General features: G+C 40.8%; 1 protein-coding gene across 1 annotated transcript; it reads left to right on the top strand.

The window, feature by feature from the left end:
* The first annotated feature begins 951 nt into the window (after window positions 1–951).
* nsd3 (nuclear receptor binding SET domain protein 3) lies at window positions 952–23,350 on the top strand. Its single transcript, XM_040155555.1, has 25 exons — window positions 952–1,036; window positions 3,242–4,098; window positions 5,761–6,009; window positions 6,121–6,283; window positions 6,422–6,576; window positions 7,936–8,565; window positions 8,651–8,813; window positions 8,898–8,998; window positions 9,624–9,669; window positions 9,778–9,908; window positions 10,539–10,664; window positions 10,785–10,911; window positions 11,007–11,207; window positions 14,163–14,342; window positions 15,147–15,293; window positions 18,550–18,706; window positions 19,922–20,124; window positions 20,235–20,347; window positions 20,465–20,611; window positions 20,703–20,825; window positions 21,921–22,037; window positions 22,135–22,276; window positions 22,390–22,496; window positions 22,615–22,819; window positions 23,079–23,350. Exons 2-25 carry the CDS (start codon window positions 3,286–3,288, stop codon window positions 23,348–23,350), a joined length of 4,818 nt encoding a protein of 1,605 aa, XP_040011489.1. The 5' UTR covers window positions 952–1,036; window positions 3,242–3,285.
* Window positions 23,351–27,303: the final 3,953 nt, after the last annotated feature.

Raw genomic sequence — 27,303 nt, 5'->3', positions numbered from 1 at the left:
AAATGGTAGATACGCCTCTCTGTATAATACATTGATACCTATAGTAGATTTATGAGGAATTGTGTAAAAATTTCGATGCAAACTATAAAAGTGAAGACTTAAGCTTTCGCTGTGGGACCGAATAGTTTTGTCTGAGGGCCAGCTGCTATTTGCCTCCCACTGCTATAGACTGTCGGCTACAACATTTGTGGTAAGAGGAAATAGAACCAGAGTGAGAGGTCCCCCCCCTCCTCCTCCTCCTCTTCCTCCTCCTCTCAGCTACAGATCAGGCGAGGAGGCGTATAAAACTCAATCAGAGACTCTGGCGCAAACGCAACTACAGCATCTGCGTCAGGATGGGGGTGGAGGAGGAAACAAAACAATCACTTAATAGTCTTCACAACCTTAAAAATCCTCTTTCGGGCTGTTTGTGGGTATAACCCTTCCCAATATGCATTTCCTCTTTCATTTTAGTGTAGGCGTGACTTTTAATACCGGCCGCACCATCAGATCCCTCTCTTTTTAAACCCACACTCCTTCCTCACAAAGTATACGGCCGTCTGAAGTAAACTACACATCCCGGAGTGCTCCTGTTGACCCCTTCAGCCCAGTCTGGATCTGTGCGATTTGGCGCTGAGCTGGAGACCGACCGACCGACCAGGCCGAGACTAGAAACCGGGGTGCTTTTGTTAAAGCGGAGGAAGAGGGAGCTAGAGATCGTTGTTATCTTCATCATCATCATTATTATTATTGTGAAGACTGCACACGGGAGGGAGGCGAGAATGGAACATATCTGTCTGTAGCAGGGTTTTTCACTAAATGCTCCAGTCCCTACATTGAGGAAGAGCCAAGCTTTGGGATTGGGTAGCGACCAGATAGCGTAACACCCCCTCCTCCTCTGTGTAGAGAATTGCGTTAAAACGAAAAGGAAAGGCCTGCGCTTTATCAATATTACAGTATTACTTTTTTTTTATTTTTCAGATTTTTTTTACCCCTATAGATTAAACGAGGAAGCGTTGCTGGCTGGTGTATGTGTTTAGAATGGGACACGCTGAAGGTATTGACATTTTTTTTTTTAATTTCCCTGCATCTCTCGACTCGGCATCAAAATCTGTGCTGCTCCCCTGCTCTCTCCTCTTTTAGCGATAAGCATGTTTGCCATAGCTGCTGCCGCTGTCGATGCATGTTGTTATCCCAACCCCTCCTCGCCAGCTCTGTGTCTAACACGGACCGTTTTCGGTCGCTTATTTTCAGGCACATTTACCTCCAGTGATGGAGGTATATTCACGCCAGACAATTTGATTTAAAGGGGCAAAGGCAGCCATATTGGCAAATGAATGTTAGCCTAGCCAACATTAGCTTTCCCTTTCACCTTCTTCCATGTGTAATGAACAAAAATGGATAAACAATAACCAGAAACCTATATCCTTGGGTGCCAAACGACAAATGGTCGTATCCCCGCTTCGTGCTTTTTGTCTAGCGGTTAAGACGGTTCACATCTTTTCAACACAATCCCTTTGATGTCAGGTAGCTTTAGGCTAACATCGCAGAAAGCTATAAGGGTTAGGGATCATTCATGAAACATTTTCTGTCTGCGCAGTCGTTTTTAAACATAACCACTCAGTTTTGACAAGGTATTAATATTTAGGGCACCGGACATGGGCCGAAAAATAATATCACAAGTCGATATAGTTGGCTGGTGACTGTTAGTTGACACTTTATGGATGTTTACATCACCTTTATCCACCTTTCCCATGGCTGGGCAGCCTGAGTCTGTTCACAAATTAAGCCACAATCAGTGGATTGGTCTGTTCACTGTGAACATGCCAAGCCTCAACACTTTAAACCTGAGTAATTCATCACTACAAATATTAAACGTGTCAAGTGTAAGAGGGCAAAGCAGCCACCGGTAGCTGCTCTTTGTTTTGTTTGTGATAGCAGGCCACCATGTGTTTGTTGTGGATGAAATTTAAAAACACAAAGTGATCTATAGCTTGTGGAAAGAGGCACTGCACAGATGATTAATGGCTAATCCAACAAGAGCCTGCAAAACTTCTCAGTCATAAATACAAGCTGCCTGGAATTCGTTTTGTGTTTTAAGAGTAAGTTTTAGATTATTGATGGTGATGTTGGCTGAGGATTTGTCCTGCTTTTGGAAGGAGTTTGACATTTGAAATTCCTCCAGATTCCCCAAGTCAATATAATTGAATTGCTAGTTTTATCTGATCAGTATCTGAACAGTCCAAAAACTCAAACATATTCAGTTTACTAATATAGAAAACTAAAAAAAAATTACACATACTCACATTTGAGAAGCAGAAACGAGTGATTTTCTTTTTAAATTAAAAAAAAAAATATATATATATTTTTATTTGCCAGTTTTGTTTGACGTACTACTGAAGTGATGGTTGATGGCAGAATTGTTCAGTCAGTCTACTAATTGTTTCAGCTCTTGAATTTATTTGGAGCTGAGGTTAGATTTGGCCAATACTGTATGTCTTCACAGGATTGTGTTACATGTCACATAATATCTAATGACTTCATAAACCCTCCAGGCTGGATTTACCCACCAGGAAAAGTGTTAAACTGCTCTGGAGCCCTGGCAGTTCTTTTGTTTGCCACACATGCAAATTTGTTTGCAGATATGCACCACTAAAGTACAATATTTGCTTAAATGGTAACAGCAGGTGCTAATTTTTTTTAATATTGTTTTGGGGGATTTTTTTTTTCCTTTAGTGGACAGTTTAATAGTGTAGATGCTGCAAAGGTCCCTGGCTGGAATTAAAAAGAAAAAAGAAAAATTCCGATTATGTTATGCCTACAAGGTGCATATTCCTAAATACATATACAGTATGTTTAATCACATTACCACTAACCAACTGACACACAGTAAACCAGAGGCAGGATAATCTCCCAGAAAAGGACTACTGGTAGGTTTCTGGGCCTCTGGGCAAAGTATCATGAAGCTGCCCTGTGTAGTCTCTGGTATCCCCTGTATCTGATGAACACTAAAACCAAAAAGAATATATACACCATGCATAGAGAGTGGCACAACCCAGGGGTGTCAGTAGGTGACCAAAAAGAGTCTTGCAGAGAGTAGATCTGATATGTGCAATGTCAAGCTGGAGCTTCTTGTTATAACATTTCATAGAAGAGGATAAATGAGACAATCTTGAACAAGGTATTTGGTTGATTTGTTTGTCTTGGTTTTGAAAACACAGCCTATCTGTGTCTCATTTAATTGCTATGTCTCTGTCAACAGGTCCAGTCAAAGAAAAAGACAGTTAAGGATGCAGGAGCCCAACAATGGATTTCTCCTTCTCTTTCATGCAAGGGATCATGGGAAATACAATTCAGCAACCCCCTCAGCTCATTGACTCAGCCAACATCAGACAGGAAGGCACCTGCGACACCGGTAGTGACCCGGGCGAGGATGGTGGTCCCTCCTATGATGCTGCCCTGGATGCAGAGTTCTCCTACCCGCCGTCAGCCTCGGAGGACATGCAGCAGGTCTCCAATGGCTTCCCGCCGGGACTGGGCATGTACGAGCCGCAGGCCAAGTTTTCCATGTACTCGCAGTTCCCCAACGGCTCGGCAAACGGCTTCGGGGCCATACGGAGCTACGGAGAGCACGGTCTCCTGCCGGGGGAGGGGACGGTCCTGAGAGGACCTGGTCTCCAGGAGAGACCTTTGTCTCCTGTGTCCCCCCCACTGCCCACACATCACCCACACCTCCACCACCATCATCATCACCCCCATCACCACCACCAAACACACCACTTCCACTCAAACCCACCTCATATACAAACCCACCCACACCCACAGAGTCCCCCGCCACTGCCACTGCCCTCCCAGCACCACCTGCCCCAGACGCCTCACATCATGACCCACACTCTCCCCCCTCCTCCCCTGTTACACCTGCCTTCCTCCAGTCCTCCCCCCTCACTTGTTGACAGTACCCCCTCTTCTCAACCCTCCCATGCCCCGTCCAATACCCCTGGTGGGGTGCTGAAGAAAACCAGCTCTCCAGAGATCAAGCTGAAGATCATAAAGACGTATCAGAACGGAAAAGAGCTGTTTGAATCTGCGCTGTGTGGAGACTTACTGCAAGAGCTGCAGGTAATGCATGCATTCTCAAGCTGGTTAAATACACACAAACAGGTCTATATCAAACACTGAAGACACTGTGGCCATGTCCTCATTATTCCTTTATATCTTTTTGCGTTTTCGCTCAGAAAGATGCTATTCACTTAGGAGGCGATTGAATAATCTTCTATATATTGTGAAAATTTAAAATACACCTTTACTTGATATTAAGGATAAAATGATTAGTAACATAATCAATTAGTCAATCAAGACAAAATTAATCAGCAACAATTTTTGTTAAGTGGATTTTCCTTGAAAAATACTAAACATACTGGTTCCAGTTTCTCAAATGAGAGGATTAGCTGTTTATTTCTGTTTTATTACACAGTAAAAAGAATATATTTTGATTGTGAAGATGTCAGATTGGGTTCTAGGAAATATTGATGGGCATTTTTCACAATTTTCTGACATTTTTGAATAAACAAATGATTATTTGAGAAAATAATCAGCAAGTAAATCGATAATGAAAATAATCCTAATTACATGATAATCCTCGTGAGTGGGACAGTTTCTTCATTCTTGACCTTGGACAAATATTCTTAGATGAAAGCCTTCTTACTAGCTTTTTCCACCAGTTTTCTTGCTCACAGCCTTCATCAATACAAGCATGAGCCTATTGGAGCATTTTTAGAGCTATTTAGAGCATTGTAGCTCATTACTGCAGTCAAACTTGACACTCGAATAAAAATTTAAAAAGAGAAAAAAGAGCATAGCCTGACCTAACCTCAGCCCTCACCCTATCCTACTGCTGCATCTTGTGAGCTTTCTATTACTTAGTATTTTTTATTCCCCTGTTCCTATATAACTTAAAGCGGAAATGTGTAAAATAAGCTCATTTATTAATTCAAGTTTATTCATCAGAGACCAAATATAATACAAACAAACTGCTAAGACATCTGAAGCATTGTACAGAGATATGGCAAACTACTTCTTCTCAAACCCTGGACAAGTTGAACCAAAAGTACAATTTACATACATACTACAACTAACAATTCTTTAAAATTAGTGATTACTACTTAATTAATACTATTTGATTCATACTTTGTATTCTAATCAATAAATTGTTTGGCCTGTAAAATGCCAGAAGATAATGGAACATGCCGATCGCAAGTTCCTGAAATCCAAAAGGGCTTGCTTTGTCCAAACAATAGTTCTTAACCCAAAAATATTCAGTAAACTTTTTATGTAAGACCATTAAACGCAGGAAATGTTCACATTTAAGAGACGGGAACCGACATTTTTTGGTATTTTTCTTTGAAAAATGACTTCAAGGGTTTATCAAAATGGTTGCCGATTAATTTTGTGTTGCAATTAAGCGACTATATGTTTCAGCTCTAGATACAAACAATAGCATACCTTACATACAATTACCAGGCAGTGTATATTGAACTACAGACTTCTAACTACATTAGAAGTCTAAACTGTCCAATTAAAATTCATATGAAATTGTTACACTGTGTGGTTTACTTTTAATCGTCTTCTTAACATCACCTAAGAAGTGGATATCTGAGGAAGATTTGATTTGAGCAGACAGAGAGATCCATTTTTGAGTTGACTTTATGGAAACAGTGAAAAAAAAAAGTTAACTTATGTCTCATCACCACTGTTTTCCTTTTTCTATTTTCTAATCTTCAGAAGGAGTCTCAGAAGAATGAGGCCGCTCAGATGCAGCGCAGACATGACAGGAAGAAGGAGAAGAGGAAAAAGAGTGCAAGGCTGCAGCTGCAGGTCCAGGAACAGAGCCTGGACCAGAGCCAGACACAGGCAGGTACCACGGGCCAGACAGAGGACACCCACGTCCAGCCCCAGCCGAGAGAAACACCCCCGATCCAGACAGAGCAGCCTCAGAAGACGGTTATCAAAACTGAACCAAAGACGCCAAAGGCAAGAGCACGACCGATCACTTTCCGTAGCTGTTTCAGTCCTTTAGTAAACATACTTGTTGTTGTTTGGATTTTGAAAACCGATCGGTGACTTGTTCATGTTCATGTTTAGGTTCCGAAGGTCCATCATCCATCAGTGATCCAAGAGACAGGCTTCTGTAAGGAGTTTGTGATAGGAGATCTGGTGTGGTCCAAGGTGGGCACCTACCCCTGGTGGCCCTGCATGGTCTCCTCTGACCCACAGATGAAGGTCCACACTCGCATCAACACCAGAGGTAAGGGAACACAGCCATGGAAAAAAAAACAAAAAAAAAAAAACACCCTTAACACTCTTACTCTGCACGAATGTGTATGAATGGATAAGAACATAAACACCGCAGCTTGTGTTCCTGACTTTCTCTGTTGCTGTGCAGGTCACAGGGAGTATCACGTCCAGTTCTTTGGCAGCGTTGCTGAGCGAGCGTGGATCCATGAGAAGAGGATTGTCATGTACCAAGGGAAGCAGCAGTTTGATGAGCTTCAGGCGGAGACTCTGCGCAAGACCACAAACCCTGTAGAGAGACATAAAGTATGTACAAATGCATTGATGAAATTTTGTCAGACTGATCCAATATAAAGGGATAAATTTTAGGCATTTTGAGGTAAAGAGTCATTAAAGTAAGAGTCATTAAAGTAAGAGTAAACTTACACTAACACTAGAATCTGTAAAAATCAGGCTTCATAGGTATTAGGATTTTGTTAACCAAAGATTTTTGTTCAAAACTAACTCAATTTGTTTGAAGTGTTTACAGTAAATAATTTTATGCAATTTGGAGACTAATTTTCTTAGTAAAGAAGGTAACTTCATATATAAGTTATAAAAAAGATCACAGGGTTGGCAGAAGTAGAACCAATTAATCCTGGACTTTTGAGACTGATGCAGTAACAATATAGTAGCTGCCATTCCCCTTTGTTTCTATGTGTAGTTATATACAGAATAATGTAATAAAAAAATTCCTTAAATGCATTTTTCAAAGAGGTTTGAGAAAGACATGAACCACAAGTTAATTATTTTACAGTTCAACCATAAACTTTAGTCTTAAATTCTGAATTGACTCTACACTAGCCTCAGCTCTGTTATAGCATGGTATTCTGCCAACTCAGTGCATTTTATTATTGGGGCCTGTTATTCTTAGTTTTATTTAAAAATTGTTATGTATTGCAGTTTTATTTTGAACATACACCTATTTGTTTATATAGCCTAAAATCACAAATTTGCTTCAGAGATGAACAGGTGAAATCTGTATTATAGATATACCACTTGTAGTTTTCAATTTTTAGAATTAGCGTTTCAAAATTTAATTTTAACTTTGAAAGAATAGTTAGCAGCTATTTAGCATTTTTTCATTTTTTTCCCCCCCTTCAGTTCTATTAGTGGAAGCGTGTTCTGAAGAGGACGTTATTTACCGTATGAATGAACGGATTTAAATTCTTTTATGATATGCCATATCATGGCTCATCTCTCATGGGATTATAAAAAAAACTTTACAAAACGTAAGTGTTCAAAGTGTTCAAAGTACAACTATTTCTAACCCTTTAATCATGCATCCACTAAATAAAACAAATTTGAAAGTCTATTTTTCCAAACAACCATTTCAGTCATGGTGAGTCATTTATATTAAGTTAACTTGTATCTTTTATGTGATTAGGGTCAGTTACAGTGAGCAGAATGCAGCAGAAAACAATTTTTGGATCTGTGGGGACATAAAATCTGTCACAATCAGTTTTAAAAAATTTCCGAAAAAGTAGAGAACAATCTGGGTATTTTTTGTTGAAAATTTGAGCAAACTTGGTAATGATGGCACTGTTTCTAAATTATCCTATGTACCTGGATTATGAAGTTTTGCTTATTGAATGACAGTGACAATTGTGGCATTTTCTTCTTCAGCTTCTAAAGCCTATCCCTCAGCGGGAGCGTGCTCAATGGGAGGTGGGTGTGGGCCACGCCGAAGATGCCTTCCTGATGACGCGGCAGGAGCGAATTGACAACTACACCTTCATCTACGTTGACCCTGACCCTAATGAAGCCCCCCCCAGCAAGAAACCCAACATCAGAGCTGAGAAACGAAACCGGCGTTCCAGCGGTTCAATCGGTAAGAAGGAAGATGGAGATGTGAAGTCACCAGACAGAGAACAGCCACCACGAAGGCAGCTGCCACGCAGACAATGTAGTGTTTCAAACACAGATGACAACACAAACTCCCAGTCCTCAAATGAAGATAAGAATCAGAGGGGGGACCAGCGTAAGACCAGCTCCCCAAAACAGAACGCTGGTTGTGATGCACGAACACGGCAGGACTCACCGCCACCAGTCAGGGCCTGGAAAACAGCAGCTGCCAGAAAGCTGCTGCCTCTTTCCATCACCATGAAGAGGCTGAATGTGGAGATCACAAAGTGTGACTGGCCTCTCCTGCAGAAAAAAGCAGTTCTGTCTCCGAAAAAAGACAAAGAGGAAGAGAAGGAGGAGAGAGGGGAGAGAGAGGCCAGGCAGCCCGACCTGGGATACTGCTCTCCTGAGGTTGGTGTAACTTCATCAGACAGCAATATGTACACATGACGAGTTATCCTGTAAGGTGAAATTCAAATGTTGATGCTTTCAGCAGGACAGCAGAGCCAAACCTGAGCCCAGTCCAGAGGAGGAAGAAGATGGGGACGAGGGGGAGGAAGAGGGGGAGGAGAGGAGAGGCTCCCCCGCCAGTCGGAGGAGTGAGGAGGGAGGAATGCAGCAGACCTCCTCTCCTGGATCACACCACAGTAGTCCACAAGGTGGGTAAAACACAGACATAATGAATATTTGACGTGTAGAATGACATCATAAAGTTACAGCTCAACATATTTATGTGTTTTCAGGTTCTCAGGAGAGAAAGCTGCAGCGACGGTCAGTCAGGAGCAGGTCTGAGTCAGAGAGAGGCAACGATCCTGTCCCTAAGAAGAAAACCAAAAAGGAACAGGTATCAAAACCCCTTAAAGATAACCTGGTGTTCAGACCAAAGCTAGCACTGCATTAAAACACACACAGGTGTGGCCTCTGGTTAAGGTGGCTGCAGTCGCAACCTTTGTTACATTTCATGCCCTTCTCTCCCCACATTCCCTGTACAAAGTTATTTTGTCCTCTATAACGTCAGCTATCAAATATATACCAAGATATAATACGTAAAAAATAAATAGATAAATAAAAGGGGCCGCGTGGACAGGGGTATGCAGCTTCATGTACCGGTGAGATGATGAAATTGGATCTAGGAACTCTATTAGATAAGAGAGAGGATCATACAACACTGGAAAGTTTGTTAGAGCAACTGTTATTTTTTCCTGCTTCGCATCAGTTGCCAGGCAAACAGTGAAATTATTCTGTTTGCTCAACTGGAATGTGCGCTTGAACATATATATTGTTGTATTGTGTTGTGAAAAAGTTAAGCCAGATTCAGCTTTTTTTCCTGACAACCTTGAGTGAATGAGGGGGCTTCATTATTTTAAGCTGTAATGAGGTTGGTCTGAACATGGCCAACTAACTTGCTACCACCTGAATCAAAATGACCATCACTATAACCTAAACTCCCATTTTTAACCTCCTAGCAGGCGGAAATGGCTCCTGAAACCACGCCGAGGACAGGTTCACAGAAAGGTAGGGGATCCGTCTTTCATGCCTACTGTAAACCTCTGTGGTAAGAACTCCATATACTTCTAAAAAGTAAAATTAATCTTTTCTACTGCCCCCGATGTGATCCTCTAGGTGCCAGTGAGATCTCAGATGCCTGCAAACCCTTGAAGAAGCGAAGTAGAGCATCAACAGATGTGGAGATGGCTTCATCTCAGTACAGAGACACCTCCGATTCTGACTCCAGAGGCCTCAACGATCCACAGGTAAGCTAAGAAAACGTGTATAGAAATACCCACACACACACAGGAAAATATTGACTAACTCCTCCATTTCGCTTTGCCTGTTTGCATTTTTTGTTGATGCATTTTCAGCAATGTGCAGGATGTTTTTACACTAATCACAACATCACAACTCGAGCTGAAAATGATCAGTCGATGAATCGACAAATTAATCTGGAAAGATTTCAATCAGTGATTTATTGTAAGGAGTTTTTTATTCAAGCAAAAGTGGCAAATCACTGCTTCCAGCTTCTCAAATGTGAATATTTTATTGTTTTCATTTGTTTTATAATCGTAATCTGAAAATCTTTTGTCCCGTACTGTTGGTTGGACATAAAAAGACATCTCAAAATGTTACTATGGGCTCTTGTAATTTATGATGGGGATTTTTTTACTATCTGCTGACATGTTATGCACCCAGCCCTTAAGCAGTTAATTAAGATGATAACTGATACATTAATGAATAATGAAAATAATAATTTGTTGCAGCCCTCACACAGTGTACTAGCCTGAATATCTACACACTTGTAAGAACTCAGCTGCTTGCATCTGTGCTTCATAAGACTGGGTTTCTTCACACAAAACAGGTCAACAAGCTCTTCCTTTATATCACAGGGTTTATTTGGGAAGAGTCTTGATAGCCCAGCAGCAGCAGATGCAGACGCTTCAGATACTCAGTCTGTGGACAGTGGCTTGTCCCGTCAGGACAGCACCGCCGGCAAGAGAGACACTGTATGCCAGGTCAGCGCTGCTCATGATTCATCTCTTCTCTACTCTCTTTCTTCTAAAACCTTGCAGGTATTGAGTTAAATCATGTTCTCTTCATCTTTCTCTGTGTGCTTTTTGTGTGTTTGCGAGTAGATCTGTGAGGTGTATGGAGAGGGTTTGGTGGTGTGTGAAGGTGACTGCAACAGACAGTTTCACTTGGAGTGTCTTGGTCTGACATCCTTACCTGAAGGCAGATTCACCTGTCTGGAATGTAGAAATGGTGAGCGAATCAGAACGAATCACCTACATCTTCACCATTGCATTTTTTGTGTTTGGCTCTTTACTATCAAAGATTCTCTGTCATTCTGTTTCCAGGCAATCATCCTTGCTTCAGCTGTAAAACAGTTGGCCAGGAGGTGACCCGCTGCTCTGTGTTGGGATGTGGTTGTTACTACCATGAGGATTGTGTCCGTAAACTCCCGGGCACCACCAGCAGTTCGGGGGGAGGCTTCTGCTGCCCTCAGCACAGCTGCGCTACCTGCTGCCTGGAGAGAGACCTGCAACGAGCCAGTAAAGGTAAAACAGCTTCTGCTTTGTTTTTCAGCTTCTCTGATTTCCTGTATGAGTCTGCAGTCAAAGTTGTGGGGCGGTGAGCCAGTCCTACATCAGCAAACTGTGAAGATGATGTATGAAAGGTTTCGTTTCCTATTACATTTTTGGCTTCTAGCTTATGTTATTGACCAATGGCAATAGAAAAAAAGCTTAAATAATGAGTGCAAGGGTAAAGGCTATACTTCCCTGTTGGAATATGTAAGAGAGAAGGGCAAGAGGAAGAGATATGACAGTGTGTGTTTCTTGAGGGAAATTAGATTGAGAAAGAGAGACCTGACAAAAAAAGTGCTACTCTAGGGGGTACACCTTTACTGAAATCTTGTGCTGCATTTTCTGCAAATTATTCACCGTCACATGACACAGTCTTGCTGCAAACATCCTGTTCCACCTCAAACTAAATGTGTCCTCCTGGTCTGAGGTGAGGGGCAGCTGGATGCCGTATACCACTGGAGAAAAATAGTTATTTCCATGTGCCTGGAAATGCCTTTGGATGATGATCCATTATCGTGCTGGAAATACCCCATCTGAGAAAGGGGAGAGATGTACAGTGTTTGCATCAAAGTTTAAGTATCTTGTGGTTTAAAAATGAACCTCATGTGCTAAGGTGCCAGAATGAGCCTGGAAAACATTTGTCACACTGCGACACCATCGCCTAGACTTTGTGCCTGTGACACCAGACAGGATTAATGCTGTTTGTGTCTGATTCTGACCATACTAGCAAGCACTACATGTGGATTGTTAAGAAAGCAAGTAAATGAAACCTAAAACTCAGACTTTTGCAACCTATTCATTTTTATGTAGTGATGGACAGGCAATGATTCTATATATATATATATATATATATATATATATATATATATATATATATATATTTATTTATTTATTTATTTATTTATTTATTTATTTATTAATTTATTTATTTATTTATTTATTTATTTATTTATTTATTTATTTATTTATTTATTTATTTTTAAACCCCTCAGGAACTCATCTCAAATAACATCCATCAGCAAAATACAGTGGCATAAAAAAGTTTGGGCATCCCCGGTCAAAAATTTCTCTGACCATGAGTAGAACGTGAACTGATCTCCAAATAGGATAAAGTTAAAGGTGAAACCATCTTTCCAACATTTTAAGCAAGTTTAGAGTATTATTTTTGTTTTGTACAAGTTTAGAGTGAAAAAAAGGAAAGGAGCACCATACTAAAGTTTGGAAAGAATTGAGCTCTCAGATAACTTTTACCAAGGTCTCAGACCTTACTTAGCTTGTTAGGACTGTGGCTTTTTCAGTCATCATTGGGAAAGACCAAGTGATGCAAATTTAAATACTCTGACTCCTCCAACCTTGTCCCAGCAATCAGTAGCAATGGGCTCCTCTAAGCAGCTGCGTAGCACTCTGAAAAATAAAATAATTGATGCCAACAAAGCAGGAAAAGGCCATAAGAAGATAGCAAAGTGTTTTCAGATAGCTGTTTCCTCGGTTTGTAATGTAATTATAAAATGGCAGTTTAAAGGAACAGAGGAGGTCAAGTCGAGGTCTTGAAGACCAAGAAAACTTTCAGAGAGAACTGCTCATAGGATTGCTACAAAGGCAAATCAAAACCACCGTTTGACTGCAAAAGACCTTCAGGAAAATTTTTCAGACTCTGGAGTGGTGGTGCACCTGCACAAATATGACCTTCTTGTAAGAGAAAAGAAAAAAACATTTCCTGTGTCCTCACCACAAAATTCAGCATCAGAAGTTTGCAAAAGAAAATCTAAACAAGTCGTCCACAGTTCCTTTGGACTGATGAAGCTAAAATAGAACTTTTTGGTCTCAATCATCAAAGGTATGCGTGGAGAAAAAAGTGTGCAGAATTTTGTGAAAATAACACCTCTCCAACTGTTAAGATCAGTGGTGGATCTATCATGCTTTGGGCTTGTGTTGTAGCCAGTGGCACAGGGAAAATTTCACTGGTAGAGGGAAGAATAGATTCAATAAAATACCAGAAAATTCTGGGAGCAAACATCACACCATCTGTAAAAAAGCTGAAGTTGAAAAGAGAATGGCTTCTATAACAGGATAATGATCCTATACAGACCCCATAATCCACAATGGACTACCTCAAGAGGCGCAAGCTGGAGGTTTTGCCATGAGCCTCACAGTTCCCCGACCTAAACATCATTGAAAATTTACAGATAGACCTCAAAAGAGCAGTGCATGCGAGACAGCCCAAGAATCTCACAGAACTAAAACCTATTTGCAAGGAAGAAATGGGCAAAAATCCCTCAAACAAGAATTGAAAGAATAGCAGTGAAAGCAGTGTGTATTTGTTGCCCATTGTCATGTTGCAGATGTCTGAGTTGTTAGCAGCTCCACCAAAGACGTATTTCCCCTCTAGGCTTCTCAGATGGTTTTATTTAAATAACTGTTTGAGGACTTTAAAAGGGAAAATTGCCAAATATTTCACACGCAAATATATTTGTGTAGCAGAAATTTTTTCTTCTTTTCAACCCCATTAAACATCTCACACCCCTCCAGATTTATCTTGTGACCCTTTGCTCCCCTAGGTTGAGAACGGCCACCATCAAACGTAAATGTTCGATGTCGAAACATTTTTGGCATTCTTTGTTGTTAAAGACCATGAAGCAAGGAGAAAAAATAAATTTTAATAACTGAGGTCTTGTAGTCTTAGTCACTGAAAGCAGTACCAAGTGGTCACATTTTTTCCTTTTGATTTCCTTTAATTAAAGCTGGAACCCATAAAGGAATTTGACCTAATTCGTTATAAAAACTTAAGTTAACCTTTTTTCAGCTCTCTGTGTTCTGCACTGTATCACAGCTACGTGACTTGTGTCGGAGTGAGCTGTTCACAAAAACTCTACCTGTTGTGAAGTGACTCACTGAGTCTTTTCTCCCTCTGCTCTGCTTCCCGTCCAGGTCGTCTGATGCGCTGTATCCGCTGTCCGCTGGCCTATCACACAGGAGACAGCTGCGTGGCGGCAGGTAGCGTCATCCTCACCCATCACATCATGATCTGCAGCAGCCACGGCAGCACCAAGAGGAACGGTCTCCTCACCTCCCCCGTTAACGTGGGCTGGTGCTTCCTGTGTGCCAGAGGTAAGCTCACAGCTGTACACACTAACGGCCTTCCTCTCTGACAGCTGAGATTCAGCAGTGAACCCGAACAGACGGAGCAGACAAATGCAGAAGCGTTTAATTTCACCACACTTGGTAATTTTGCTCCCGCTGGCCGCTGACTTCAGTATTATGATAATAAACAAGAATAGGTTTTTCTTACTTGCAATTCACACTGGAGCATCAACAGGACCTGATCGTCCCCCCTGATAGTAGTTTTTTCATCTTTTTTTTTTTTTTTTTGAATATAATCATTTTTTTCAATACAATAACAGTTGCAGTACCATCTCATGCGTGAAAACAGAACCTCACATACTCACTTTAGACGTTTTATGTTTGGATATTTTATCTTTATTATTGTTTTATTATTATCATGTTTCATGTTTGGCATTGTTGTTCATGAATAGCAGTGCTGTGAAATGTAATGTTTGTTTTCCATCACGATACTAATACTATGAATGATCCAGGCTGTTACACTGCACTCCACTTAAAAGAATGCCCTGGATGGTGATGAGTGAGAAAACACAGGACTTACCCCTTTTTCATGACTTTCAACCAGTTTAGATCTGATGTTTTGTCTGTTAAACAATAAGTTGAGTGCAGTGTTTGGCCTCTTTGTGTTGGGACAAACTTTGTTTTACTTGTTACTTTCTTGTGTTATAATTGTGTGTGTGTGTGCACGTGTGTGTGTGTGAGAGAGACTGTTTGTTTCTCTTTTTGTGAATTTTGGGTAATTTCGAGTTTGACTGCGGCTCACCCCCGTCTCTTCCTGTGTGTCTTGTGTAGGGCTGTTAGTGCAAGACCTTACTGACACCATATTAAGTTCATATGCCTATAAGTCCCACTACCTTCTGACTGAGTCAAATCGTGCTGAGTTGAAATTACCTATGATTCCCTCTCCTTCGTCAGCTACCAAAAAGAATGTTGGGAAAGGTAACTGAACAGTTTTTCTCTTTCTCCATTGTCCCACTGGTCTGTGTTTATGTTGTGCCTGCTCCCGTTCTGATTTAGTTTTCCTTTTGTACACATCTTTCATTTCAAAGCCTTGAGGTGCAAAGTTAACTGGTAAACATGCAGTTAATTTAAATGCAGTTTGGTGCAAATGAACCTCAGCCAAGTTCCCTAACACATTAACAGACAACAGTGGGCCTCATGCAAGAACATTTCTGTATTCTCATCCCAAATCTTTTTTTATTTTTTATTTGTTGTTTTTATTTTTTATTTTAATTTTTTTTTTTTGGGCATAGGAGAAGTAGGATTTTCCAAACTGAACTTGTTGTAAACTGTCCTTTTTCAGAGACATTTTGACACATCACAGCAGGAAAGTCACAGGTGTAAATAACAAAATTAATTCATTTCAGCTGCTTCAGATTCAGGGTCCTGGTATTGTGCATGCTGGCTCACTGTCACTGTCATGGCTTACTGGGACACCTGAATAGAACAACAAGGGGTACATCCCTATTCCCTTACTTGATCGTTCCTCGCTCCTCAATCCCCACTTGACCCAGAAATCGTTCTGGTCCTCCATCTTTAAGGCTGTCCCAAAGCTCTTACTTCTGCTCTGAGGAGTGAAGAGCGAGGAAGGATCTCTGAGGAGCCATGAGTGAGGATGCATGAGACCACCCTCCCTTTGCCAGAGACATTCATGTGAACGCCATAACTTATAAATACTCCGCTGTACTGATGTCATTAGAAGCAGACATCGCCTGAGATGACGGTTCAGAGGAAAGGACATCTCATTTGTCTAGAAACATATTTTCTTGTTTCCTCTCTCCTTGTTTCTTCTCGCATGTTTTCCTTGCATGTCTCCTAGCGTCTTCAGTAGGAGGGAACAGACTTAAGGAAAAGACATAAGTGAGGGAAACCTGTATACAATTAAGGGAATTGAGATGTACCCAGAGCCATTTTTCAGGTTATTAGAAATACCCATGCTTTTCCTGCTATGACAAGTTAAAATGTGAGCTGTGAAAAAGGCTTGTTGCTTGTTTTAACCTGATGAATATCACCTGTTCACTGCATCATCGTTAGCATAATTGATGCCCCCAAACCACTATATGAGGCCGTCTGCTCCACTTCCTTTGTGGGCAACTTTCATTCGAGAGTGAAAAGAAAAGCTTCAAGTATTACTGTCGGAAATCAGCAGACAAAGACAGAACAAATTTAGCAGTGTCAGTAGTGGTAATATTAATACAGCTGCCAGTGATGTGTCACCGGAGGAGCGCTATATTGAGGCAGAAATAAAGACAAAATGTTGTGATAAAAGTGATGAACTCAAGGTTTATATACTGAGATATTCCCGGAACTTTCAGCTGCCATGGTCTTCTTCAGCAGGCGGAACCTGCCCAGGTGTCATCACATAATCTAAGTACAGGACAAGAGGTGGTCATATGACCCCTGTCTCTGTTTGTGTCGAATGTGACACGGCTTTGGAAGTGAACCTCAAGTTCAAAATTTTTATCTCTGTAAATTTGTCTCCAAGGTCAAGAATGAACCTCCCCATTCAAAGAGGCAATGGTTTGACATGAAGTTAGATGCTACAAAATATTTTGCTAAAGCAAAATGATCCATGACTTAAGATGGGATGCAGTCAAAGGGGTGTGACGTCATGGAGATGGATATTATTCAGGTAATGACACACTGTTGGTGTTTCAGAGGATTTTCTAAAATTATCAAAAAAAAACCAAACAAAAAAAACCATAAAATTTTGTCATCAAAAAAAAAAAACTTGACACTCCATAGTATTTTCTTCCTGTGGAGAAAGACAGGCTGTACATGGATTGTACGACAAATCTGAACAGCTCATGAATGTTGTTTGTGTCCAAGAAAAAATTCTAATTACAAGGAAAGTGGTGGATGCCACAAGTTCTCTTAAATCACTTGTATGTGCCACTTTAGAACAAATCTGTTCATATGAGTGGTTCTTGCACGAGGCCCATTGTGAGATTGGTTTGTGCTGTGCATGAACAGTCAATCTGGATATATATCTTTGCAATTAAGCTATTATAAACAAGATATATCGAGCACTCTCAAGTTTTAATGAATAAAATTTATCTGCAGTAGTTAAACTATTGTATGATGCCCTGATGCAGGATGCTCTGGATTAGTTCAGGATCTGTCTGTGGTTTGTGGAGTTTATCGCTGCTGGAGGCGCATTGCTTCTCTGCTTCAGCACTCTGGGCTTGTTTTTGATTTGAAAGGCATTGTTCAGCCTCACCTCTTTTATGCTGACTGCAACCCAGTTTTATTTTTGACTGAAATTTTCAGATGAAATAAAATTTTGGCTTACCTCATTTTCTTGAGCTTCGACCTGTCTTGGATGGAATATAACCCCAATCAGGACGAGATTTGTTAAATTACTCTTTAAAATTGTCATGTCAGTACTGCATATCATTAAAGAAAAATCAAAAAACATTAAGTAATATTATGAAAATATATGATTCCATTCAAGCTGGTCTGTGCAGGATGCGATATGTGTGATGGGAAAAGTTTTGCTTTACTGGCAGGACTGCATGCCTGCTTTTTGCCAGTCGTTTGTTACTCGAGTATAACCCTGATTTGTTGTTAACTTGCTGGCTGATTTTATTCCTTTGCTGCCGCATGTATTTCCCGTAGATTGGTCATGCTACAGTGCTCTGAATCTGATTGCCAGACATGCTGTAACTGCTGCAGTAAAAGCTGTAACTGACCTGAGAATTAAGTGCAGGGGTTTCCAGCCATTTTTATTCCTTTTCATGCTATATGGCTGTCAGAGGAGCCTTCATTCGAGCAAAAAGCTCCTGGCCTTAGTTTTTCATCTCAGAATAAAGGCCAAATGTTATTCTAGTAGCTTTTGATTAAAGCGTTGTTTGCCAGAAGGACACTATTTTCATATCCCTCTAAATGTTGAAAAACCAAGACTTGATGCTGTATCGTAGGGTTTACTCTTCAGCTTCAGTTTAGTAATTATACTTTTCTTAGGCTTGTCTGCAAATGAGATTCAGAGTTTGTCCAGGTTTTAAGGTGCATCACCTAATCATACACTCCTCCTCTCTTTGCATACCCATTTCCCACAATGCATGCACACAAACACGCACACACAAACACACACACACAAACACGCACACACAAACACGCACACACAAACACGCACACACACACACACACAAACACACATACACACACACACACGTTTACATCCATACAAATGTAGGAGGCAAGTTGCTGTGCTGCGACTCATGCCCAGCTTCCTTCCACCCGGAGTGCTTGGAGATGGAGATGCCGGAGGGCGGGTGGTCCTGCAGTGATTGCAGGGCAGGGAAGAAACCTCACTACAAACAAATTGTCTGGGTCAAACTGGGCAACTACAGGTACGCAGAGAGCACTGATTATAGACTGCTGAGGGTTGTTTACAATCGAAGGATCAAGTCTAGTGGTATTGTATATTTCCTTGTTAACAAAAAAATCCCATGAAAAGAACAAAATGAACTGATCTGATCATCAAGTATTGACTGTGTAGACAAATTCCGATATAGCTTATTCCTCTGTGCCATAGAGCACCATCGTTGTCCAGAAAACTATTAAAAACACATCAGTGATCTTCACTTTTGCACTACGTGATATGTCCCTTCATTACAACGAACATGGGCACTGTAGTTTATTTCGAGTCAGTCTCACATAGACCCTCCTGCAGCCATGAATACTCACTAGAGCACCAAGTGTGGATTACTCCACCACTGAAAATAGTCCCCAGCAAATGAGAAATTTATTCCAAATTAACGAGTTAAGTAAGTCCTGCTAAAAAGGACAGTGCCCAGCTGTTTTAGGAAATTATTTAGCCTTTTTTAAAAAGTGGGACTACATATTTGTGACCCACTTTCAAAAATGTATGTCTTTAGTAGGAACAAATGGGCTTTCGGCTGAAAAGCATGGGCAGGCTGGGGACAGATTAATGTATTGCTGGTTTTGGCCTTTTCATAGAATTAGTTGACCTTTAACAAAAATATAGAATATCACTTGCCTTATCCTTGAAGTTCATTGCAACAAGTTTTCTTTTGAGCTCACACTGAAACTGGATACAATGTGATATTATAGATGCAGGTATTCAGGGAATATTGAGCAAAGCACAACACTGGTGTTTTCATATCTCCCACAGACTGCAAGCCATGCTCTTTAATATTTATGCCACAGTTTATAGTTCATTGGTACTAGATTAAAATGTGATAATGCGACACAAATAACGTCTCTTCCATTTAAGAAAAATGATTGTGTCCAAAAAGAGCATTTCTGTCAGCCAAACATGTAGATCTTATAGGTCAGAGTTCAACAAACACAAACTATGACCTGTGATTTTGCAGGAGCTTCAGAAAACAAGCTTTGTTGTCTCTCAAATCGTCAATCAGACAAGTTTAGATAGATAAAAAAATAACTAAAGGCAAAGTAAATGTTTGCAGACTTTGGAACCCTGTGTACATCGGATCTCATTTTTTACAGGTTGAGTTATTCTTCATACACACTTCCTCTGTCCTGACATTTTCTCTCATCTTCTTCCCTTTCTTTATGAACAATTTCCCATTGCCGTGCAGGTGGTGGCCAGCGGAGATCTGCAACCCTCGCTTGGTGCCATCAAACATTCAGAGCCTTCGCCACGATATTGGTGACTTCCCTGTCTTTTTCTTTGGCTCCCACGACTACTACTGGATCAACCAGGGTCGCGTCTTCCCCTACGTGGAGAATGACAAGAACTTTGTCACGGGTCAGATCAACATCAACAAAACCTTCAAGAAAGGTAATTTCTTCTTTGAGAGTTTTCTCCTACTTCAAGGCAAATCTGTTGGAATTTCATCCCGTAAATCTGTAGGAAAGATACATTTCTGCAATATTGTTGGTGTGTTTCAGCTCTGGAAGAAGCAGCCCGGCGGTTTCAAGAACTTAAGGCACAGAGGGAAAGCAGGGAGGCTCTAGAGCAAGAACGCAACTCTCGCAAACCTCCACCCTACAAATTCATCAAGGTAAAGTCATTTTAATATCTTACTTCAGACAAATATAAAAAAAAGTACACATTTAAACTATATCCAGTAAGTCTTCAACGTTTTCACTTATTTTGTGGGTGTGATTTCTTTTGCAAGACCAACAAACCAGTGGGGAAAGTCCAGGTGCACTTAGCTGACTTGTCAGAAATCCCACGATGCAACTGCAAACCAACAGATGAGCATCCTTGCAGCCCTGACTCCCAGTGTCTCAACCGCATGCTGCAGTACGAGTGTCATCCACAGGTCTGTGTGCATATTTTTTATTGTTCATTTAGCTAATTTCTTGAACGAAATTGCACCTCTGAACTTCTTACCTTTATGTTGTTGTTGTCAGGTGTGTCCTGCAGGAGACAGCTGTGAGAACCAGTGTTTCTCCAAGCGGCTGTATGCAGAGACAGAAGTGATAAAGACAGACGGCCGTGGCTGGGGCCTTAGGACCAACCAGGCTCTCAGGAAGGTGCGAGTCGAGCTTAATGTCCATTCTTTTCACCCAAAACAGCATCAACGTGTCACTGTAAAGCTGGATTTTTCGATAAATAAGTAAAAGTAAAAATAAATGAAATAATGTACATGAACAGTTACTGTGGGGAATATGAAGCATGATACGACCTGATCATATACAACACATGCTTCTAGCATTGCAGAGGTAAGATCAACGGCTGAAAACCGGCTCTCAACTATGAATCAAAATCTACACCATGAGTACTTACAGCAGGAGCCCTTGTTAATCCCTTGCATCGACTATAAATCCAGCTTTATTCATTTGTATTTATTTTCATCCTAAATGTGAACTAAGCCAATCCTAAATGAACAACTTCACTATCGAGGTCTTGTCTTAACCAGCTTCCTATAATGTAATATAATCATATACTGTATACAAAACAGACGTTTAAAAGTCCAATTTGATATCAACGTAGAAAATCTGACGAAAAGGAATACTACATGTTCAAAATCCCCATTAGACCTGCTGAGAAAGCACTGCACTCTGATAGACCTTTCCAGCCGAACAGTGCCATGAACAAAGTCCTTGAAACTACAAAATCAGAAAGTGCCGATTGGTCAACTTGTGCTTCTTACCACATGGTATGGGGTCAAGATTTTCTTCAGTGTGTTGTATTGGAAACTCAAGGAGCCAAGGTTTGTATAGATTCAAATTCCAAAATGTCATAAGTACAGCCGGACGGAGAATCAAAAGATGATCAATACGTCAATCCCAAACACATGTTTTCTAATCGGGGACTCAGAACAAGCTTTCTTTTGCAAAGGGACATTCGAAAACAGAAAACTTGTGTTTGCAGTGTGACAGTGGGCCTTGAGGAGAAAAACATGTAAGTAGTTTTAAAGAAAATTCAGGGCATTCAGGTGTTATCAGGGCAGTCACAATTTGAGATTTGTGTAATAGAGATTAAATGTCAGTGAGAAAGATGTTCATCGCTCACTGGAATATTTGAGCAGTTTCTAGAGTACCTTGTTCACAGATTCAGTGGCTGTGAGACCCTTGCGTCCTGTTGAATCATCAATGTACAAATGGGATGTTTGTTGTTTTCTCCAGGGTGACTTTGTGACAGAGTATGTGGGAGAAGTCATAGACTCAGAGGAGTGCCAGCAACGAATCAAACGTGCCCATGAAAATCATGTGACCAACTTCTACATGCTCACGCTCACCAAGGTAACATCAGTGAGACTGATAAACACTGAAACACTATTCAGACCTCCGACAAGCGTTTCTTACACCCCATTGTCTCGATATCCATATCACCTCGTAGGATCGTGTGATAGACGCCGGCCCGAAAGGAAACTCATCTCGGTTTATGAACCACAGCTGTAGCCCAAACTGTGAAACCCAAAAGTGGACGGTAAACGGGGACGTTCGCATCGGACTCTTTGCCCTCTGTGATATCGAGGCTGGTGAGTTCACATGGAAACATGACACACATGCTTACATATGTTCTGTTACATTTACGCTCAGGGCAAGCTAGATGATCCATTTGATGCTAATCTTGTCCCTGGTGTTCCTACAGGCACAGAGCTGACGTTCAACTACAACCTACACTGTGTGGGCAACAGGAGAACATCCTGTCACTGTGGATCAGACAACTGCTCTGGATTCCTCGGGGTGCAGCCAGTGGTCAGGACATTTACCTCTCCTTGCCCTGAATCCAGTTCTGCTTCCAAACTTGAGAGGCAACCCTGACTTACAAGCTGTGTTTGATAAACATTTTGTCTTTTTGTAATGTTTCCTCCAGAGCGCCGTGGTGATGGAGAAAGAGGAGAAGGCCAGGAACGCCAAGCTGAAGCCGAAGAAGCGGAAGCTGCGGCCGGAGGGCAAACACACACACGAGTATTTCTGTTTTTGCTGTGGAGAAGGAGGCGAGCTGGTGATGTGTGACAGGAAGGACTGTCCGAAAGCATACCACCTGCTGTGTCTCAATCTCACTAAGCCGCCATACGGTAACGACAAAATGAGCTTGGGTTTGTGTGTGTGAATCCATTCAAATCTAGAGATGCAAACTGTGAAAATCTTGCTGATAACAAATATTTTTCATGTTTTGAGGTTATGCAGATGTATAAAAAGCATTGCTTTATCAGTACTGGTCCTGATAAGTCAGGATCTGTTACTATCCTGACTAAGTACCCCCCAGCTCCTAGTTGGGAATCACCACTCTGACCCTCTAAATATCTCCATAATTGCCTACTTTCCTGTTTGCAGGACGTTGGGAATGTCCCTGGCATGACTGCAGTGTTTGTGGCGCCCTAGCCTCGTCTCTCTGTGACTTCTGCCCACGCTCGTTCTGCCGGGATCACGAGGCGGGAGCGCTCACCGTCTCCTCCTTGGAAGGCCGCCCCTGTTGCTCCAGCCACAACCCCCTCAGTCCCCTGGGCTCCAACTCCAGCTCCACCCAGCAACGCCACTCCACTCCGAGCCCCGTCAGCGTCAAAGAGGAGCCGGAGCCGGAGCCGGGTCAGCAGCCCGCAGAGTGACGCCGCAGCTCTCTCAATACCTCATTCCCTGTAAAGTGCGCTCCTGTTGGCCTCCTGGGCTCCAATCCACCTCTGATCTGAGGCAGTGCACTACAAAAAGGGAATACAGTGCTTTTTGACCAGTGCGATGGCTGCTACTCAGAACTGAGACACACTGATGAACACTGCAGAGCAACTGGAGTGTGGGCATGGGGATTGACCGGGCGTAATTGTGCGCCGTTTTCCCTTCTCTCTTGCCATAAAATACCACCAGTAACGCTCTCTACAGCTTGCCTGCGCCCTTCGGAGGGCCCAGACCACAACCTCATTATGTTTGTTTTTTTTTAATTTTAGTTTTTTTTTTATTTTTACAGCTGTGGAAATTTTAAGTGTTGTCACGTCGTCAGTTACCGGCACTTTGAAGAACTAATTGAGTGAGTTGGAGGGAGAGGTAAAGAGGAGGAGGAGGAGGAGATGTAAGGCTGAACCTCTCCACCACGCCACGCTGCTCCTCTCCTTGTTTACCTGCTGCAAGATGTGGTCGGCATCTCAAACACAGGATGGCTTCACAGAAAAGAGCCAGCCCCTCTCCATCACTCCTGACGTGATTTGTCATCATATTTATCTCTTCTTCTTCTTGGAGAAAAGAAGGGGGGAGAATGACCGATTTTGTGCAATTTTTTCAGGACCACACTACATTCCAACCTTCCTTAAACATGGTTTTAATATACTTATGGGTATAGATGAATATAATTATATACAGTATCTATGTTTGTTAATGTTTACAGACAGATTCTCTCACATCATCTCAGTGAGTGGTGTATTATGTTTGTTTGTTTAGGTGTTAAGCATTACGCAGACCTCCTTGTGAAAATAGTCCTATTAAGGTGAAATATAATGGTATATCGTGTAATGGTATGACATTACAGAAGTACTTGTGATTTTCATATTGCCAGTCTCACTCGCCATTGTGTACATAATTGGCTCATAATATTGTAAAGTACTTAAAGATCAGGAGGGACGGAGCCTTGCCTCTCTGGTTGTTCCTGGAAGAAGGAGACGCTTTTTTAAACAAGACAGATCCTTTTTATTTTCTTTTTCGATAAAACTTCTGTTCTCACCTTTCCTCCGAACGGTTACTGTTATTTGTATTGTAAATGGAGGAGCCCAGCTTGTGATCACTGGTGCTGTCTTAAAGTATTGTTAACCAGCCTTAAGTTTGATTCTGGCTGTAGTAACTACTGCCCAGATGCAGTCCATTTCAGTAACGTGTACTGTGATGCTTTGATGCTTGTTTTTTTTTTTTTTTTCTTTTCCTTCCGTTTGTTTTTTTTGCCAAACTTTTCTGAAAAGCACTTTCACACAGCTTGTCGCTACACAATTTAGCTAGGTCATACATATACAGAAATGTATATTAAAAGAACATATGACAAGTGTTTCAAAATGGATACCTCTTCTTCTTGTAGTAACGTCGGAATTTAAACTGTGTTGTAACTTTTTTCCTCTCGGTCAGAATAGTGGTGAGTTCTGGGCGTGGCTTTTTGAGGAAAGTGACCTAAAAGCTGGAGTTTCTCCTTTTTTCTTTCTTTGGCACAAGTAGAAATGACTGCCAGCCTGGCTTCGTACAAAAAAGTCCTCAGTGTCCTCTAGAGGCACTTGTTTTTCCACCTGGACAACATCGTCAAGGCCGGGCTTTACATAAAGACATAAAGGTATAACAACAGTCAAGTCCAGTATAATGTACAAATACAAACTTCTGTACAGTGTTTTTAATCACTCATCTATCAAATCCAATTGTTTTGTATTTATTGCACCACATTTTATACCAATTTCTTTTTCAAACACCAGTACAGTAATTTGTCTCCCTCTCCACCACGGTGTAAGTGAAATAGAATATTTAAAAAACATGGGGAGTTTTACATATTATATCTGTATCTAGTCATTGCATACGTTATGTTTTTTACATTTGGTGTAATGATTCCACATTTGGTAACAGCCGCTGCTCATCGACCTGTATCGTGATTCGCTGTAATTGGTGTTAAAGGAAGTGTGAAGCAGTTCAATATTGGAATGTAAAGTTTCCGTTTCAGAGCAATTTTTGTGCTGTTCGAGCCTGGACTCAAGCGATCATCAAAGGAGAAAGCTTCTTTGTAATCATTGCTCAGCCTTTTGCTTGTAATTCTTCCCTGATTACACAACTGTGGGTTTGTGTTTTTTCTTCCCTTAAAAGATGTTTTTTTTGTTTGCTTGTTTGTTTTTGTAAGCGTCAGCTCTGTAGCACAGGGTAAAACAGTGCCAATGTTTCCAAATGATTTCAGTTCATTTAGCGTCTCTTTGAATGCATATAGAAGATGCACTCTGTTGCCAGTTTTTTAGGCACACCTAGCTAAAACTAATGCAGTCTAGTACAACAGTTGTGCAACAAATTCTACTTTCATGAAGGTTATAATTTTCCGTATTTCTTTAAACTGTTTTACAGAGGTGGTGATTCAACTGTATGATCATTTTGGCGCATAGGCTAAATTAAAGAGACACCTCTCTAATGCAATACATTTCAAGAGCACTAAAACCTACACTCTCCAAAATGAGCAGACAGTGGAAGACAACACCTCTCTAAAACAGGTTCAACGAAAACTGAACATTATAACCTTCATGAAGGGAGGATTTATTGCAGGACTGGTGTAGTACGCTGTAAGAGTTTTTTGCCAGATGTATCTAATAAACTTATAGTTGAGTATGAATCATGAGGCCAAAAGCCTAAAGAAAGACACAAAAGAAAAGGGGGAGCCATTGAATGCAGAAAAGTGAGAAAATTCCAGACATTTTTAAGACATATGAATATACTCTGCTTGGAATAATAATTTGTTTCATTTGTTCAGTTCAATTACCTTGTTAAAAAATATTTAAAATTACATCTACTCCTTTGCACTAACGGAAAAATCCAGCATTTATAAATATGCAAATATTTTTCTTTTCAAAAGTTAGAAGCTTGAATTTCACTGAGAAGTCCATTTCTCAGTGTGTGTGCGCTGGAGCTTTTAAGTTTCCACATCATGCTTGTGTGACTTCATATTTGACCTCTAAACTAGTTGTAGTGTCACAAAGTCATCTCGTACATTCACGTAAACTCAACCATCAGCATATTTGTTTCAAAACACGTACGTCATTCTGCTCAGTGAAGGTCAAACATTGAAGCAGAGTAACAATTAGCAAAACACATTTTGATTGTAGCTGGGACTTCAGTATGCAAAAGATATGCACAAATACAGGCACTTAATTGGATAAAGAAGACAGAAGAAGACTTGGGCTTTTTTCTGTGTCCTTAATTCTTATAAATGTCTGTGCACAACTTTAGCACATTACATTTTCCCATTTTTCTGCAGATCCTCTCCTACTGTCTTTCTGTATCATCGACCCTTTTTAAAGGCCCTTTCTGACTGTTTTTTATCGATTCCTTAAAAAAGACTAAGCTTGCTGATTTCCTTGTGCAGCTGAGCCCTTCACCCAAATCTTGCCAAACTCTTTTAATTATTATCGATTAATTATTCTTTATCAGGTAGGTGCATAATTAAGACAATATTATTTACATACTCAAAACGGTCTGCGTGAACTTTTTTAATTTATTGATGTATTTTTATTTTCATTAAAAAAAAAAAAAAAATAGGATTCATACAAGTGTGATTATCAGACCGCAGGCATCCTTGACTCTTGTGTTTGTGGCTTCAGAAAAGATTTCTGACTGATGAGTTGTGATGACAAAACTGGTCTTAAAGCCTTGTTTCTTTTTTTTTTTTTTGCTTCTTTTTCTTTTCAGAGGGACTGAAATCCATGCTTCCAACATCACACACTGGTTTAATCCACATCTATAATCAGTTGGAGAGTCTTTAAATGCCTAATTTTAATGTTGATGTTTGTTTGTTTTTATCAGTGTTCCTTTTGTTTTTGTTTTTTTTGTTTTTGTTCTTTTTTTATAT

This window comes from Xiphias gladius, chromosome 19, assembly GCF_016859285.1.
Source record: "Xiphias gladius isolate SHS-SW01 ecotype Sanya breed wild chromosome 19, ASM1685928v1, whole genome shotgun sequence".
NCBI classification, from domain to species: domain Eukaryota; kingdom Metazoa; phylum Chordata; class Actinopteri; order Istiophoriformes; family Xiphiidae; genus Xiphias; species Xiphias gladius.
The sequence above is the reverse complement of the archived record's forward strand: the minus strand, read 5'-3'. Positions and strand labels throughout refer to the sequence as shown.